Source organism: Amyelois transitella, chromosome 27 (genome assembly GCF_032362555.1).
Source record: "Amyelois transitella isolate CPQ chromosome 27, ilAmyTran1.1, whole genome shotgun sequence".
Taxonomy (NCBI): domain Eukaryota; kingdom Metazoa; phylum Arthropoda; class Insecta; order Lepidoptera; family Pyralidae; genus Amyelois; species Amyelois transitella.
In genome coordinates, this window is record NC_083530.1 from 2,646,739 (window position 1) to 2,665,918 (window position 19,180).

The window sequence follows — 19,180 nt, forward strand, 5'->3', positions numbered from 1 at the left end:
TAAGTTGTATTGTTTGATTTTTAAACATATGTTGTGGCGTAATCACGAACGTATATACACATACACTGTCAGCCAATCACAGCGAAGAACACGAGGCAAAGAAGCGAAGAGTCTAAATCGCGCAAGCAAGTTAGAAGCACAAATAATTGTCCCTCGCACAGTTCCCCAGGTAATAACACGTAGCTTGGCGGAAAACTTTCCCTTTGAGGAGATCGAGCGTCATCACCCCCATCGAGAATCAAGAATAAACACATTTCCCACCAATAAACAATTTATTTAACTTTAACTACATAATTTAAATCGAACATAATATCAATATTTAAATTAAAGGAGGTACATCAGATTTATAAACAAGAATAAGTAAGTACCCACTCATGAGTTAAGTCATAGAGTTAAATCTTTACATTGAAAAAAAAAAAACAATTTGTCGCCAGTTAAAATGCATGTCTCAAATTTTAGATCATTTGTAAAATTTGAGACTTATGTATTTTAACTGGCGACAAATTGTTTTTTTTCAATGTAAAGATTTGCTTCTACGGCTTTTTTTATAAAAGGAACTGAGAGTAATTAAACTATGTCAATTACGCAAGTACGTAAAATGAGCAAATTGAACCTTATGATTCTGTGATAAGGGTCAACCATAAAAATAATAATTTATTAACAAAATACCAACTTAAAAGGATAAACTTCTAATAGAATATACTTACATAATACCCACGTAAAATGTAAAACATACAATAATAATTAAATTCTAGTCCCTTTTTAACCCCAATAAAAATAGAGGTAAAAATTTTAATTTTCAATATTTTAAAAATACTTAACTTTTGTTCATTTCATTGTCATGGCCATAAAGAATGTAAATTGGTCCAATTAACAAACCGAATGAATTTATTGGGATTAGAAAAAAAACAATGTTTGTTTTCAACTCATTATGAACCAACAGAATACATTTTGTGGACTGCACCCACATAAAAATATGAAGGGTACATAACATGATTGTAATTTTACTAATTTTAACAAAAACTTAAATAAACAACGTACAACTTGTACAGCCCAATATAATATGTACAAAAATACATACAAAGATCAGCTTTTTGTTACAGAACTCCTTATAATATCTTGTGTCACTTTCATAACCTCTATAGCACCTTGCGATATCAAATTTTCCGCCAATTCTTTGCCAAGTTCATCGCATTTCTTTATCACGTCTATCGGCATACTTATATTTTCGGTCAAGCCGCAAAACAGTTCTAAATTGGAATTGGCTAATTCTGTTTTCTCTGTGGTATCTTCACAACTTCCGGCTTCTCTATTTGAAATCCTTCGATTTAATTCTTCGATAGGGTTGACGTCGCTGGTCTCGCCTTTGAACTTTTTGGCGCCATTTTCTTCAGTTGGACTGTGTTTATGTTTAGTGGATTTTTTTATTTGGTCAAATGTTTGTTCCATAGTGTGGGATATTTTGGTAGAACCATCCATGCTCCACACAGCTCCTGATATAGTTAATTTAAATTTTGTGTCAAAAGGTTTCAGTCTTGTTGAGATCCCGACTGGCGCACTGCAGCCACCGCCTAAATATAATAAATTATTTAAAAAAAAAATTATAAATATATATTTTTATAACATTGTATGTCTGATTACCGATAAATATGAAGAGCGTGGCACATGATCGCTATTGAGTGAAAACAAAGTAATAAAAGTACAATGAGTTTTGAGTATTATGGTAGGTATAATTCCATAAGTGTAGTAGCTATATGCGTCCACGGTAACATTGATAAGAGAAAAATACTGTGACTTGGTACAGAGATTGTGCTGTTTATTCTCAGAAATCACACGAATACTAAGCCCCGGGTCCAATTAAAGTTAATAATTTGTGCCTGTAATGAAAATAATGACTTAACAATGATCCAATATGGAAACTTCGCCTGCAAAGGTTACTCAGAATTCGGCTTCGGTAAAAACATGACTCACTCAATCCGGGATCATGTTTGAACGGCCCACCAGGCTCCTCTCCAAAGAGGTGAGGATACAACCGGGTCTAAGGCCAGGAGGAAGAAGAAGAAAGTAGAGACTATCATACCCAAAGTCTTGAGGAAGCTCCTCTCAGCTAGAACTCTGCAGTAAGTCTCCGGATGGTTGAAAGGCGACAACATGGCCAATATATCAGCGTTGTCAGCTCGGCATTCCACTGCCAACGCGCCTTGTCCCACCGCGTACATCATCTCCGAACAGGGCAGTACCTTTAAGGGAATAAAGACAGATTTAAACTGATTAATAAATAAGGGATATCCCCTTCGTTGTGTTTAAGAGAAACATCACAGTTTAACATACAGACTTAGACCGATCAGCCAATTCGTATGGTTCACTTTTTGCTTCATCGTTATTTCCTTAACCAATAAAAAATTCATACACATATTTTATACAAAGATAACTAATAGACTATAGATAATATTTTACTTTATTTGTGAAAAAAGAAATTGAAATAGAGAGTCGGTAATTAAATACTAATGCTCTTACGGTAAGGGAAAACATCGTGAGAATAGCTGCACATTCAGGCAACAGGTTATTTAACCATGATCGATCCAATACGCGTCAGGTTTACCTACAAACCAAGTGTTGTGTGTGTCAAACCAAGTGTCAAACAAGATAAACCTAATAATTTTGCTCTCGGTTATTTTAAGTCTATATGGCTAATTAGAAAGTTTACAACGTGAACATACACTGAATTTTAAACTTCAAAACCAGCAGCAAGGTATGATCTTAAATTTATAACATATAATCACTGCAATTGCACTTTAATTTGATCAAGAAACTTGTTCAGGAAGAATAACCGAAGATTTTTTAATTTACTTTTGTTATTTTAAGAATTTAATGACCAATTAGAGAATATTAAAAGGCGTACCTACCTTCATCACAAAGCGAAACGAATGATGAATGACATCTAAACATAATCAGCTGTAATTTTGACACTATTGTAATCTTGTGACATTGACATATTAATCTATTGACATTGACATATGGATATATTGAAATTGACATTGACATATTGATTTATTGAAATTGACATAACTAAAACAAACCAAGAATCGATCGTATACAGCCAAGTTCGAACTTCTCACGTTATAAGTAAAGGTACGGCAAAAACAGCCTTAGAGAACCATAAGGCGGTACTTAGATACAAGAAAGAAAACTTACAAGAATTTTAATAAAATGTCTTCTAATGATTTTGTCACACTCCGATCACAAAAACGAATTCAATCGTGTTCCTTTGATTTACCCAAAACAGACAACAGAGCTAACTCAACTTTAATTGATGATACACAGCCTAACAGCGAGCCAAATATTTCTATGCTTGAAAGTTCCGACACACTAGCTCTCAAATCACAAATAGAACATTTACATATAGAATTGGACCAAGCCCATGAAGAAATATCTAATCTCAACGAAGAAAACCAAAACCTAAAAAGAAAAATATCTATGTATGAAAATAAACTAGATTTATACAAAAAGGTAACAAGTTCTGACATTATAATAAATAGAAGGACTACAATCAAGCACACACGTAGCGTTGCAATGTTTCATACTCCGCAAAATCAAAGAATAAATTACTACAAAATGGGTTTCCCAAGAACTTCTCCCATACAGTACTCACCGGCTGTTTGTCAATTGCTGGAAAGCACTCCAATTTCTAAAAGCGGACAAACGAATATATTACACACACAAACCTATAGCGTTACCAAACAAGCGACTGATACTAACAACTCAGCTACAAACGAAATTTTGGCGAAAGATACAAAAATACCAACAAGCTTAAATACAGACAAACAAAACAAGAAAAGGAAACCTAAAATAATAATACTCGGAGATCAATATGTTGTTGGTATATCTGAACAGCTCAGAGATATGACTGAGTTGAACAACTACGAAATTACAGGCTACGTTAAGCCATATGCAACATCCAAAGAAATCCTCAACAGTTATCCGCAACTACTTGAAGAAATCTCCGGCGACGATCACATTGTTTTATGTACTGGTAGCAATGACAAAATCCCAACAGAACTATTTATAGAGTTAAGCTCGTTTTTGAAAAAAATTAAAAATGTTAATGTATATACTGTGAGCGTTAAATATAACAAATACATTGAATCGAATTCTTTGAATAATTACATATATATGGTGTCCAGATATTTTCGGAATTGTACGTACATTAATTTACACAACAACCATAACATTATAAGCTCCCGTTATCAATTGGCAAGACGAATTTCTTTAGAAATTAAGACAAAATCATACCTAATAAAAAGCATTGCTCAAGCAGTATCTCGTTGCAAAAATAATAAGCCATGTAAAAACTCAATATTGTACTATTTTAAAAAAATTCCCAAATCAAACAATCCAGCAAATATTAACAGTAAGTCTGAAACTGCTAACAAACATATTGAAAAAGACGAACTTTACGTTGAATCGTTTCATAATTCCTTTCGTCCCTAAAACTTGCAATAAACTTACGGTGTTTCATCAAAATATAGCCGGAGTCTTATCAAAACGTGAAGAACTGGAAATAGTCTTACAGATATTTGAAGATAGTAATAAAATATTTGATATCCTTTGCTTCACTGAAACATTTCTACTTTCAGAAACTGAAAATAATTTACACTTGAATAATTACGAATTAGCATCTTTTTTCTCAAGAACTGATAAACAAAGAGGTGGAGTGGCTATTCTAACAAGACGAAACCTAGAATATAACGAATTATCCTTCGTGAAAGATATGGCAATAGCAAAAGAATTTGAATGCTGTGCAATAGAGATTTTAAATACAAATGTTATTATAGTGTGCATATATAGGATACCTAACTCAGACGTAAATGTTTTATTCGAAAAATTGCATGCTTTATTGAAAATTCTTTCATTGAAAAAAACAAAACGTATTATCTTAGCAGGAGACTTTAACATAAATATTTTGGAATCCAATAAAATTACACAGGAATACAATTTCTTATTAGATAGCTTTAATATGCAACACCATATAAACACTCCAACACGTAAACATGGATGCATAGATCATATTGTTAGCAATATTGACAATGTACGAGGAGAAACTCATCAATTGGGTCTCTCCGACCATAACACAGGTCAAGTGATCGAAGTAGATCTAAACATTAAAAAAACTCCTCATTATTATTTCGTAAAAAGGAGAGACTATAGCAGAGAAAACATGGAAAAATTTAAATATTGTTTAAGTCAACTTACCTTTACTGAAATCTATACCAATGAATGTGCTAACAAAGGCTTCACAGCATTTCATGATCTCTTATGCCTGTTTCACAATCTATGTTTTCCGGTAATTAACGTCAAAATTCACTCAATTGCCAAAAAAACAACCTGGATTTCAAAAAACATTAAAAAATGCTGTAAAACTAAAAGAGCATTATACTTTAAACGTTTTAAGACCTCACCGAATAAGGAAGAAAATAAAAATAAATACTTACAATACAACAAAATCTTAAAGAAATGTATGTACCAGGCTCAAAAACTTCAAAATCTACAGTTTCTATTAAAAGCAACTAACAAATGTAAAGCAAGTTGGCAAATAATTAAAAAGAATTTCAATTCAGTATATAGTAAGGACATTACATCTATTCTAACCCCAGATAAAGAAACAATAAATAATCCAATTCAAATTGCAAATGAATTTAACAGTTATTTTATCAAAAATCACATAAGTAACGAATCTCCAAAAGATTATAATAATTTAAAATATACTAAAACAGAATCAAATAGAGAAAGCATGTTTGTAACTCCTACTACACCAGATGAAATTTATAATATAATAAAATCACTAAAAAATACTAAAACGACCGGTTATGATGAAATTCCCACAGTGCTGCTCAAAGAAATTGCTAATATTATCTGCTTTCCTTTGTCTTACTTAATCAATTTGTCATTTGAACAAGGTATATATCCTGAAAATTTAAAAAAGTCGATAGTAAAACCACTTTTCAAAAAAGGTAAAAGATGTGAACTGGAAAACTACCGACCAATTACTCTCATATCAGTATTATCTAAAATTTACGAAAAAGCTATGTACATTCGTCTGGAAGAATTCTTGTCAAGATCAGCATTTTTCAAATCAGAACAACACGGATTTAGAAAAAACCAATCTACAACCTTAGCATGCTTTAAACTTATCGATGCCATAACAAAGCACGTTGACAACCGGACTCAGGTAGGCGTCCTATTTCTGGATATGAGTAAAGCTTTTGACACGGTAGACCATAACATACTTTTAAAAAAATTGGATGCTAGTGGTGTAAGAGGTGTAGTTCTAACATGGTTTACAAGTTACCTCAAAGCACGCCTACAGTGCGTTCAAACTACAGGGCAAGATGGATTGTATCAAATTAAATATCAATCATCATACCAAAAAAATTTATTTGGTGTTCCCCAAGGCAGTATACTGGGACCATTGTTATTTTTAGTATATATAAATGACCTTCCTAATGCAACTAAACATCAATGTATACTATTCGCTGACGACACAACAATAATAATTAAAAACAATAAAAATGATAATTTTGAATATGACATTAATAGCGCCCTTAATGATATAATAATTTGGTTGACTAATAATAACTTAAAAATTAATTTATCCAAAACACAATTTATGCAATTCCAACCTCATCAAGCAACACCACTTAAATTATATGTAAACAATAATAACACAACAATCCAAGAAGTAACGACAACTAAATTCTTGGGTATCGCTTTGGATTCGCATTGTAACTGGAAAGAACACATTTCGATCCTTATAAAAAAAATTAGCAAATTTGTCTATGCACTTTGGAGGTTAAAAAAAACCGTATCTCAAAAAGCTGCACTTTTAGCATACTATGGCTATGTACATTCAATACTGAGATACGGCATTACTTTATGGGGAAACTCTGTCGATTCCGATAGAGCTTTCATAGCACAAAAAAAATGTATTCGTGCAATCTGTGGCCTGGGATATCGTGACACATGTGTACCATTGTTCAAAGAACTTCGAATTCTAACTGTCCCTTCACTATATATATTTGAATCTGCATTTTTTGTAAAAAAATATCATAACTTATTTGATAAACGTGATGATCAGATACAACGATCGAACAGGCGCAAATTTAATTTAGTGGTTCCCAGTACCAATTTACGATTTAGAAGTAGGAGTTCATATTGCATGTGCATTAAAATATATAATAAACTACCGGACTCATACAAGTCTTTGCCAATTAATAAATTTAAGAATAGACTGCATGAATTTTTAATTTTTCATTGTTTTTATTCCATTGATGATTATTTTAATTTTAAATTGTATAATTACTAATTTTTAAATTATTAATTTTGAAATTAATTTATTACAAAACAATATTTACATGCCATACTTCTGGCGGAACATGTAAGATCACATATTTTTCTAACACCAATTTGTACCATGTTTCAAGTAAATAAAGAATATTTCATTTCATTCATTTCATTTCATTCATTTCATTTCATTTCATTTCATTTCATTTCATTTCATTTCATTTCATTTCAAAGGTTGCGGAGGTCAGATGAGAGTCGCTTCGTGTAAAAACCTTCCGTGTAAAAACTCTCAAGAATGATGATGGAGCAATGGATGAACAGATTAAGACAAAAACCAGATTAGTGGCAAACATACATACCTACCTACATACATATGGTCACGTCTATATCCCTTGTGGCGTAGACAGAGCCAACAGTCTTAAGAAGACTGATCGGCCACGTTCAGCTATTAAGCTTAATGATAGAATTGAGATCCAAATAGTGATAGGTTGCTAGCCCATCGCCTAAAAAAAGAATCCCAAGTTTGGAAGCCTATCCCTTAGTCGCCTTTTACGACATCCATGGGAAAGAGATGGAGTGGTCCTATTCTTTTTTGTATTGGTGCCGGGAACCACACGGCAGATTTGCGGCACGGCTTTTGTGGCAAAATATAATAATATACCTTAGACACCCTGTCTCCCCACCCCATCCGTTGTAGACCAGCGTTTGCGAGCAACAACGCGGTATATTCACTATCTTCAGCGTCCAACTTCCTCAGCCTTGTGTTGAGGTTTCCGCGCACGTCCGACACTCTCAGGTGGGGGTAGGACCCTCTAAGCTGTGCCGTGCGTCGGAGTGACGACGTTCCTACGAAATTTTGTTCAGATTTAGGAATTGATGTCTTTCACTTATAATAAAGCATTCGCCCGTGTTATTAAAAGAGTCTTAAATATTGAAGCGGAAGGTTTAGGAAAGAAATAGGGGAAGACCGAAAAAGAGATGGATGGACGGCGTAAAGGATAGTATGAGTAGAAAGGGAGTCACCATTGAGATGGCAATTGACCGAAGTAATTGTAAAAAACTAACATACTGTACCGACCTCACGTAGAAAGTGGGAAAAGGTAACGACAAAGAATGCGCCCGCGGCGCCCATGGCACCGTCAGCATGAAAAATACCTACTGCTTCTTATTGTATACTTGGGAAAATTCTAGTAATAAGTACAAAATTAATGAAATTACTGGAAAATGCTAGTGCTACAAAAGAAATTATTTTGTGCAGTCAAACTTACATAACATACATACATACATAAAATCACGCCTCTTTCCCGGAGGGGTAGGCAGAGACTACCTCTTTCCACTTGCCACGATCTCTGCATACTTCCTTCGCTTCATCCACATTCATAACTCTCTTCATACAAGCTCGGCGGTTTCGGGTACTTTTGACCTGACCCAGTCCCCATACAGTCAAACTTAATTGAACTTAAATAAATTAAAAAATACTAACCAATCACGGAGCCCTCCGGCAGCGTTGAGAGGGTGTGATCCTTAAACTCTCCACGTAATACCAGTGCGTCGCGTGGGTCTTCCCTGAGGGAATACATTAAAGATACTTACATAAAATCACGTCTATATCAGTCACGTCTATATGTAGGCAGAGTAAACAGTCTTGAGAAGACTTAAAGACTTAAACGTTCAGCTGTATGGCTTAATGATGCAATTAAGATTGAGACAGATTTATAAACATTATTTTTAACCGACTTTACAAAATAGGGGTTCTCAATTCGAGTTTATTTTTCTTTTATCTATCGATACTAATATTGTAAACGTGAAAGTGTGTTACGTTGTCCGTCTTTAAAGACAAAACTCCCAACTCATCCATGTGAAATTTTGGTTATACATAGTAGGAAAAGGATATATTAAATTGTTTGTAAATACTTTATTGTACACAAAAAAAATTTAGTAGTACATAAAAAGACATCAAAAAAATAACAATGCACAATGGCGGACTTATCCCTATGAGAGATTTCTTCCAGTCAATCAGGCAATTCAAAGAAACATTAAAAGTTTAAATGATTAACTATTCTAAAGTGTCTGGAACCATACGATATCATTTTTATTATTTTGATTATCATCTAAACTTATATTATAAAGCTGAAGAGTTTGTTCGAACGCGCTAATCTCAGAACCTACTGGTTCGAATTTAAAAATTATTTTTGTGTTGAATAGACCATTTATCGAGGAAGGCTTTAGGCTATATAACATCACGCTGCAACTATAAGGAGCGAAGAAATAATGGAAAATGTGAAAAAAACGGGGAAAATTATGATGCCCAAAATAACTATTCCACGCGGACGAAGTCGGTGGCACAGCTAGTATAGCTATAACTGTCAAGTAAGTCTGCACTGGCGTTTCACGACCACATACCAGGTATATACATATAATCTTAGACAAGAAATGGTGGTGTACGTGCCCGTTGAAATCTGTGTTATCTGTGATAAACGATGCACAAAGAAACACAAAAATATAAGTAGATTGATAAATCTAAAATTATATCTATACTAATATTTTAAAGCTAAAGAGTTTGTATGTTTGTTTGTTTTTGTTGGAACGCGCTAATCTCAGGAACTACTGGTTCGAATTGAAAAATTATTTTTGTGTTGAATAGACCATTTATCGAGGAAGGCTTTAGGCTATATTACATTACGCTGCAACTATTAGGAGCGAAGAAATAATGGAAAATGTGAAAAAAAAACAGGGAAAATTATTCACCCTTGAAGGCTTCAATGATGCCCAAATTAACTATTCCACACGGACGGAGCCGCGGGCACAGCTAGTTATATTATATGACGCGTGGTTCCCGGCACTAATAAAAAAAGAATAGGAGCATGTTGGCTGTGTCTACCCCGCACGAGATGTAGACGTGATAGTATGTATGTATTTCGGATAAAAATTAATTAATACCTTTCAAAAACAGCGCCGATAGCCAGCCCCTCGGGCAGCGAAGTAGGCAGATCCTTGAGAGAATGTACCACAAAGTCTACTGTATTGTTTCTCAGTGCATCCTCCAAGTCTTTCGTGAACAACGCCTTCTCTCCTATCTTCGGTAGGGACACATTCAATATCCTGTCGCCAAGTGTTGTCATGGTTACTGAAAATATATATCACTTATGATCTCTGGTGGGGTCAGGTTAAGAGTACCCGAAACCGCCGAGCTTGAATGTGGATGGATTGAAAAAAGTATTTTTGCCTTGAAGAGACTGAAAGGCCACATTCCGCGGTTTGGCTTTATGATAGAATTGAGATTTAAATAGTGACAGGTTGCTAGCCGATCGCCTAAAATAAGAATCCCAAGTTTATAAGCCTAGTCCTAAGTCGCCTCTTACGACATCCATGGAAAATGAGATGGAGTGGTCCTATTCTTTTTTTTATTGGTGCCGGGTACCACACGGCACAATTTAAATTTTTATGTATGTAGTTTATTTATTTTACACTTATTTGTTCGGTATGCTGCCCACCTGGTTCCGTGTTTTACCTTTCACTACCCGAAGATTGGCTGAAAGAGTGATAAGTCCGCCTTTGCTTAACATATTTATCACGTCTATTTTCTTTGCAGGGTAAACAGGGCCAACATTCTTAAAAACTGATAGGCCACTAGATGCATGTGCTAAAGTACATGCGTTTCTCTTTCTTATAAGAGAATTATGGTTTTTTATTTATGGTCTCTTATCTTGATTGATTAAATTCAATGTTTTTCCTTCCATTAGGTACTTTAATATGACACTTTGTTAAATTTTACTAACTTTGTAAAGGAATTAAACTATTTTATTAATATTCATCATCTTGCATGTTGTATCTTGTTCATCCCCTATAATCTGAAGTTAATAAGTCTATTCCTTACTCGCCTAGTATGACATCCATAGGAAAGATATGGTGGGGTTTTATTCATAAGTGCCGGAAACCACTCAGCACTAAAAAAACTAGAAAAAACAAAATAACTTACCAATATTAAATTCTTTGTCAAAATGTACCTTTTTGAGGCAGTCAATCACATAATTGGTTTGTATGAGAGCCAGCTAAAATCATACAAAAGTTATTAGATTTTTTTTGTTATAATCATGCTGAAACGCCATGGTATGAAAGCTTAAGTTTTACCCACTTAGTATTTTTTTTTATATTATTCATGTAAATATGTTAATTATTGCCCTTTAAATTTGCAATTTTTTTAATAGCGTACATCCAGGAATAGTGTTTAGCAACGATTTAATTACCATACTAACAACCGGTAAGTTATTTACGAATAGAAATCTTAATTACCTTGGATGACTTGTAAAACTTTGGTAAGTCCTAATTCAGTAAAGTATAGGATATTCAATTATACTTTGTGATATCAATACATAATGCGTGTAAAAGCCAACTCACCTCACTTTTTCTGGAGCCGACATTTACAACTCTTTTCCCTTGATTATCCATTATTTCTCAAGATAAATGTAAAATTAAGTACTTGAGCAATTTAAGGTTATGTCATGTAAAAACAGTCAAAAAGTACATAAAAAGATATTAATTTAACAAAATTATCACACAAATAACTCGAAACTTGTCACTAACACTGTAGTGGACAAGTTTTTAGTACAGATAATTTGATAATTCAGCAAAAAATGTAACCCATCTGAGATAGAAATCTTATCAGACTGCTGTTGTGACTTGTGATAGTGATAATTTGACATTGACAGATGAAGCAAATGTTACCTACATATGATATTTTTTTGCCCACTAAAAAGCTTTTTTCTTCTTAGCGTGTCAATTTTGAAGAAAATGACGGAGAGATAATGTTCGTCGTCGTCGATAAGCTTTATTAAATCAGCAGAGGTTTATAAATGACAGTGTCAGGGCACGACAGTAGATGCGGCATAGTCCGCGGAGAGACAAACTCGATTAATGAATTGAGTAAGTTTCCTTTGTTAGTTTTTATCTAATCAGGCTCACACTTCTACCTATATACAGTAAGTGGTGTTTATTTTCTTTTGAGTTGAGTGTTCTTGACTTATTTAGCAATGTCAACAATTCTTTTTTTAATACAGTTATACCGGCTCTTTAATCTATAGATAATCGTTATTAATCGGAAAAATTCCTGAATTATCATATTATTTGAAAGGCTGCTTCTACCTTACCTCGGTATATAGCGGCAGTTAGCTTTAATGGGAGCAATATCACCAGATTTTTGGGAAAATTCTTCATAATGTCACGAGTTTATCTCTCATTAGACAAGGATATAACATATTACAGCTACATTTACACTAGTAAATACATATATCGGTCTATTATTTTTAATTTTCTATCGTTGTTTTTTTTATAATATTATATTTTATAATATGGGCATTGTTTTTGCTCAGGTATCACTTTCTTCGATTCACGTTTCCATTATTTTACTAAAAACGATATAAAACATGAGGTATTCAGTAGTAGAAACACAGCGAATATAATCACTACGTGTTACAATAAACAAGTTTAGCGCAAAGCAACCCAGGTGATGCTGCAGGCAACAGCTAGATCTACATATGGAAGTAGCCTAAACTAAATAATATCACGTAGTGTACTATTAAAAGATGATTTATACAGGCATAAGCAGTCACTATCTCAAATCAGTTTGGTTAAATAAAAATGCCAATTAATAACAAAAAATCATTTATTCGTCTAAGAAAGAATAAGACAAGAATGAAACTAATATTAGAAGAAATTTGGCGTATACGCCCACAAAATTTTTATTTCTTCTCTAAATGCAAATAATTTGATATCGCCTAATGATTGAGGCCTATAAAAGCAAGGCCAATTAAAGTAGGTGTACGCATATCGCTCGTCTAATAAAAGCTGTGTATAGACAAATAATTCTACATTTAAAAAGGTATTCCAATTTTTAATAATAATTTGAATGTTGCTGGCCATATACAAGCCGATATATTACATCAAAAACACAGCTTCATTAATGTTTCAATAACATACTAACACATGTCAAAAAATCACAGTCAAGTTATTCATTCACGGTTTTAAATAATATAAAACAGTGGTGGGATTATTAAAAAACCAAGGTACTTAGATCTAGATGAGAAACATTCTTAATTATATAGAAATACACATGTTTAGTAATTATAACTATGAACTCTTTAAGTTTACAAAAAGACATCATTTATAATTATGAAAAAAAAAAGATTAACCCAATCATGAGTTCACAGTAGTATAATTATTTAAAGGACAATAATAAAATAACGATTCTACTCTAATGTGTTCATTTTGCCAATAAATTAAACTCTGAAAATTTTAATCCAGATACGTTCAACAAACAATCATTATATTTTTTTTCATGTCAAAAGAAAAAAGGCGGCAACTATTACGAGAAGAGAAATAAAATCTAGAGCGGTACAAAGTGCTTTAAAATTGGTGCCTGCATTGAAATATATACAAAATTCAACATTATTTATTGCTATATTTAAGGCTGTATCTAAAATTCTAAATTCAAAAGGCGGAATGTTTCAAACTGTTTACCGCTAGGACCACTCCATCTCTTTCCAATGGATGTCGTAAAAGGCGACTAAGGGATAGGCTTACAAACTTGGGATTCTTTTTTTTAGGCGATGGGCCAGCAACCTGTCACTATTTGAATCTCAATTCTATCATTAAGCCAAATAGCTAAACGTGGCCATTCAGTCTTTCCAAGACTGTTGGCTCTGTCTACCCCGCAAGGGATACAGACGTGACCATATGTATGTATGTATGTATGTATGTTTACCGCTCGAGATATACGGGCTTTAAAAATTAAAATAAAATGGTACCATTGGCATGGCATACAGTAGCATAATGAGAAAAAAAAGTATGATTTTTTTCACTTGCGGCTGTAGCCAGCCAGTGTCATTATACATTAAAATTAATTTTCGTATTTAGGTAGTAATTTTTATCCTGTGGTTTTATCCTTTTTTTTCCTCCCTTATTTGCGCGTGCGCTTGCTGCTTCGAAGCCTTCTTCTGTTGTTAGGGACACTGACCGTGGTTCTTGATGTTTCTATAGAGAAAAAATTATATTTATAACTTTGGTAAGTAGCTAGAAAATATATAATTCATCTCAATTTTAACATGTGATTGTAATGCTTTTACCATTAAACCCCCTTCTGATACAAATATTACGTACTTTGTTGAAAGTGAATAAGGAAATAATTATGGAAACCCTTACATGCTGTAAATATGAATCAATTCAATTAAAACAACTTACTTTTATTTTTTACTGGTGACACCTCAGCTATTTTGACTTCCTTCTTGCAAGTAACCTTCTTATCTTTAGATTTTTCGTTAGTCTTGTTTCGATTTTCCGACTTCAAATTCTCACTAGATTTTTTCTTTGTAGCACTTCTGTCTACCTTAGGACTCGATTCAGCAGTCTTTTTGTTAACAGTTTTTCTAACAGGTTTAGATATACCGCCTTTACTTCTCATAGATCTAGTACACCTTGGCAGTACCTCTTCATTTGAACTCTTCCTATCCCTAACAAATTCCTTTTTCGACGAATTCTGCAATTTTAATGCTTCCAATTTCTCCTTCGCTTCCCGCTTTTCCTTCATTCTATACACTTTCACCATAGCTGGAGTATAACCTTCTAACCGATCAACATTGTCCTCAATTTCCTTATTAACTTTACCCGAAGCACGTTTCTTGAAATTTGCAATGACTTCTTTCATAGCGTAAGTAGGATTCAACATTTGCAAGTAATCTTTCTGCATCAACGGAGACTGTATATCGTTGCTGTCTGATGACGCGTCCGACAGTTTTCTGATACGGTATTTGCAAGTGTTATCATCATCATCTTCAGCTACGGTGATGGCACGTTCTTTACGGATGATATCCTCTGGGTTGCCAGCTAATATTTCAGCCCAAGTGAACTGTCTAGCGGAGCCCATGAAGTTCCCGAATTTCCCAATACTGTTCCGGTGTTTTCTTACGCCCCTGCGTTTTTGTATCTTCTTTTTGGACCGCAGATTTTTAGGAGATAATTTCTTTCCCATCACGTCTAAAGGCATAAGCGATTTCTTGAGACGTGCGACTAAATCCGCGTCTGATATAAAGAAGTTTCTAGACGCACAAGGTTTTCTTATACCATCACTTGAAGAGTTAAGTGTTTGTTTCAAAAGTTCCAATTTCAAATCGTTTTCTAGAGAATATACATTCTCTCTTTCGAATGCCTTTTTGATTCCGTTCCTTATGTAATCTGACGGCATATTCTTCTTGCCAAACCTCTTTGCGTAACACAAACGTTTCATCGGCGACATCTGCGGTTCAGTGAAGTTTAAAAACAAATCTTTCTCCCTAGGATGACCATTTTTGAGCAATTCACTTCTAAATAAACTTCTACAGTAGTCATAATCAGGTTTATCAGTGAAATCTAAACTTGTAACGTATTCCAGGTATTTCTCCATAAATTGCGGGTAAAACTCAGTCTTGAAGCATGTTTTCAGTAACGATTTTATGTCACTCATAAAGTTTTTCTTTAACGCGTGCACTAAATCTGGTTCGGTGAGTACCTCGGCCGTCTTCCAAGGTAATGTACCTGTTAACCAATCTAAGAGATTGTATCCTAGCGTCTCTAAGTCGGAACGTCGAGAATGTGCCCCAATATGCGAGTCTCTTGAGCTGTATTCAAGCGTGCCATCGTGAGCTTTCCTCGCATCCATACCGAATTCTTTATGCCTTCCATCACAATCTAGAAATTTCGATGCCAACCCATAATCCAGCAAGTAAATTTGGCCATTTGACTGTGACAACACCGCTTCTCTTTGCAATTCGTCCATATCGGTATTCAGATCGCCAATATTGTCGTTATTACGAATCAAATTATTCCCAAAATCATCCAAATGTTTCTGATATGACTGATCTGAACAGACAGAACTGTTCAAATCCTCGTAGTTAACGTAATTCGACAGCTGTCTCAAGTTGAACGCATGGTGTCTATGAAGAGTTCTACTGTCTCTGTCTGACAAAATTTTCCTCAGTTTCTTTTTAACACTGGCCAGTCTTTTATCAGTCTCATTCTGCCCATCAGAGCTTGGGCTTTTATAATCTCTGACTATAAAATCTTCATCATCATAATAATTTGAACTCCTTGCTTTCCCACTCTTAGCTCGTCTATGTTTTCCAGACAATACTGCAACCTCTTTAGTATCTTTTTGGAACGACGGTGGCGCCTTTGCGGGCTGTTTGCCAAACTTCATGCCGTCAAAGCCGAGCATCAAATTCGAGCTTTTGATATCAGAATGAGTGTACCCTTGCTCATGTAAATACTCCAATACATCCAATATTTGCAGAGCTAGAATGAGAACGTTTTTCAGGTCTAATACTTTAGTCCGGGCGATGATTTTCTGTAAGTCTATGTCGTAACGGGGGAGTACTAGGAAGCGGTACTTTGTTCCTGTATTTTGGTCTGTGAATGATCCGCTCGCGATATAGAGCGGCATGCCGAGGCGCTTTAGCTTGTTCTGTTGACGCCAGGTTTTTACTGAAATCGATTTAAGAAAAGGGAATAAATGTAATGAATTTATTTGCAATTTTTATAACCATTAAATTTATCTTCTCCTCCCTATAAAGTTCCAAAGATTTTATATTACAGCTAACAGTAAATAAACAGTAATCGTATAGGAATTTCCAGAAAAAGTAGTCTTGGTGTGGTGACCTGGATAATTGTTTATATTCACACAAATTTTCATATGATTCATATCACGCCTTTTTCCCAGATGGGTAGGAAGAGATTACGTCCTTCCACTTGCCACAATATCTGCATACTTCCTTCGCTTCATCCGCAATCATAACTTTCTTCATGCAAGTTCGGCAGTTTCGGGTTAAGCTTTACACCATGAAAATAATGTAGCAGTAAGTAACAGACAGACTATGCTTTTAATGTATCAGTAAGGATATTATTTCTTACCTTTAGCAAGCTGTGCGGACCTTATAAGGCAGTGTATCTCAACAAATAATGGACCATTGGTATGAGGCTCTATCTTGACCACATAGCGAGCGTTCACTTTAGTGACCTCCTTCTCTATATCGTCCGATGCTAGGTAGATACGCCCGAAACTGCCTCTACCTGAAAATCAATGAAAAACATTATCATTTATTTGATTTTATGGGAATTTTAAGAAAAAGCAAAACTGGAAGGAACTTGGTTATTAGAAAAGGATAAATAAATAAAAATATACTGGATAAAGTACACAGATTTAGTGAGCCTCGAAGTTAAAGAAGACTTGTGTTACGAGGCAATTACCCAATGATACTATATTTTATAATAAATTTATAAATAAAGATAAACATCTAAGACCCAGGCCAATCAGGGAAAGTTCATTTCTCATCATATCATCTCATCAAAATAACAGAAAATGAATGACTGACTGATATATCAACACACAGCCCTAATGACTGGGCTAGACTTAAAATTGGCATAGGGTCCTTATAATGATGGTCCAGGAGTGTACCAAGACAGGATTAAAAAGTACTGTGGTAATTAGTCTCTAGTTTTATTCATAAAACTCACCAATAGGTTTCCCAATACGCCACTTCTTTTGCTGAACATCTGTGAAAATGATGCCGGGTGGTAGAGCTTCGTCGAGATCACAGAAACTGACGTCCAAGCTTGGAGGCTCTTCTAAAGCCTTCGTCTTCTTCTTCGGCGGCAGCGGCAACTGCGCTACCTCTGTACCTCTTCTAGGCATCACGGTATCATAAGATCAAGATAATGTTTTCACAAAATTTAACCACACACTATACTCGCGTAGGCACTGAAAACAAATGACGGAAAAGGAATCACATTAAGAATAGTCCAGTTTTAATCCAATTAAGTGCAACGTGCTTGGAAATGTGTCTGGGAAATAAAGTTAACGGCTTAAAAGTTATTCAACAAACATTCACCTGCTAATAGTATTCTAGAACCAATTAAACACGTTAAAAATGCTGACAGATTAAGTATAGCGGATAACGCTAACTGTTAATTGAACGTGGATTATAATTTTAACTTTATTTCAAGTAAACATACACAAAAATCACACGATAATATCAACTGATTACAATTCCGCCATGTTGTTAGAAATCAACCGATCAATGACAAAATGCCACGATTAGTGTTGCCAGGTCGCAATCGAAATCTGTCAAAATATTGAATCGAAGAGTGTGTGTAGGCCTCGCATGTTTTTTGAATATTGAAAATAGCACCCCATAACCGATTAAAAGGAAAGAAACTTCTCTGCTTACTTATGTTTTCTATAGTTTTGTTACCTACGTAGATACATATATGTATGAAAAAATGGTAAGGAATGTTAGGAACAAACTAAGAGTAAGATAAGAAAATTGTACGTCTTTATCTAATCTAAATAATCTATCTGAATCAGGTGAACGTTTGAATAGAACTTTCACTTAGAGATAATGTTATAAAGTAAACTATGTAGTTGAGAAATGCAGTTAATTGATGTTTATAATCATTATAGGAAGAGCGATTTTATTTTATAGCAATTCTAAGACGAGAAGGGAAGAGTTATGTTAGTTAAGTATTTTTTATAACTTAATTGTCTCACGCTGTCAGAGCCTCAAAGAGACTGAAAATAGACCTCCGGGATCCGAGGGACACTGAGGGCCCTCAGCCTATTATAATATTGCGTAAAGAGTTTCAATATCTGTTCAAAAGAGCAATGTTGTCTTCTAAGTATTTACTTCAGGTTGCGAAGGTAAGATGGCGAAGGTCGGATGGATCAGATGGATGGTAGAGCCATTGGTAGTGGTGGGATATACCTTAATTAGTTATACTTGTTCGGATCTAGGGCGCATTGCTAGTCTTGTAAGAC

At 34.4% G+C, this 19,180-nt stretch overlaps 2 protein-coding genes across 2 annotated transcripts; both read right to left on the reverse strand.

Moving 5' to 3' along the window:
- Positions 1–447: 447 nt before the first annotated feature.
- LOC106140530 (porphobilinogen deaminase) lies at positions 448–12,029 on the reverse strand. The gene is made up of 7 exons (XM_013342132.2): positions 11,740–12,029; positions 11,321–11,393; positions 10,282–10,468; positions 8,825–8,907; positions 8,003–8,187; positions 2,081–2,240; positions 448–1,571 (listed from the first exon to the last, which is right to left on the reverse strand). Exons 1-7 carry the CDS (start codon positions 11,788–11,790, stop codon positions 1,087–1,089), a joined length of 1,224 nt encoding a protein of 407 aa, XP_013197586.2. The 5' UTR covers positions 11,791–12,029; the 3' UTR covers positions 448–1,086.
- Positions 12,030–14,099: 2,070 nt separating this feature from the next.
- LOC106140823 (uncharacterized) lies at positions 14,100–18,432 on the reverse strand. Its single transcript, XM_013342470.2, has 5 exons — positions 18,255–18,432; positions 17,881–18,124; positions 17,278–17,436; positions 14,578–16,851; positions 14,100–14,370 (listed from the first exon to the last, which is right to left on the reverse strand). The coding sequence occupies exons 2-5, from the start codon at positions 18,056–18,058 to the stop codon at positions 14,297–14,299; spliced, it is 2,685 nt and encodes an 894-aa protein (XP_013197924.2). The 5' UTR covers positions 18,059–18,124; positions 18,255–18,432; the 3' UTR covers positions 14,100–14,296.
- Positions 18,433–19,180: the final 748 nt, after the last annotated feature.

What these genes read in the sequence shown, in the direction of transcription:
- LOC106140530 (XM_013342132.2), bottom strand. Translation starts at nt 11,790, where the DNA reads ATGGATAATCAAGGGAAAAGAGTTGTAAATGTCGGCTCCAGAAAAAGT. An exon ending in GGGGAGACAGGGTGTCTAAG is followed by an intron (nt 2,241 to 8,002) that starts GTATATTATTAT and finishes ATTCCCTTAAAG; the next exon opens with GTACTGCCCTGTTCGGAGAT. An exon ending in GAGCTTCCTCAAGACTTTGG is followed by an intron (nt 1,572 to 2,080) that starts GTATGATAGTCT and finishes TATTATATTTAG; the next exon opens with GCGGTGGCTGCAGTGCGCCA.
- LOC106140823 (XM_013342470.2), bottom strand. Translation starts at nt 18,058, where the DNA reads ATGCCTAGAAGAGGTACAGAGGTAGCGCAGTTGCCGCTGCCGCCGAAG. An exon ending in GTCCGCACAGCTTGCTAAAG is followed by an intron (nt 16,852 to 17,277) that starts GTAAGAAATAAT and finishes AATCGATTTCAG; the next exon opens with TAAAAACCTGGCGTCAACAG. An exon ending in GTCACCAGTAAAAAATAAAA is followed by an intron (nt 14,371 to 14,577) that starts GTAAGTTGTTTT and finishes TTTTCTCTATAG; the next exon opens with AAACATCAAGAACCACGGTC.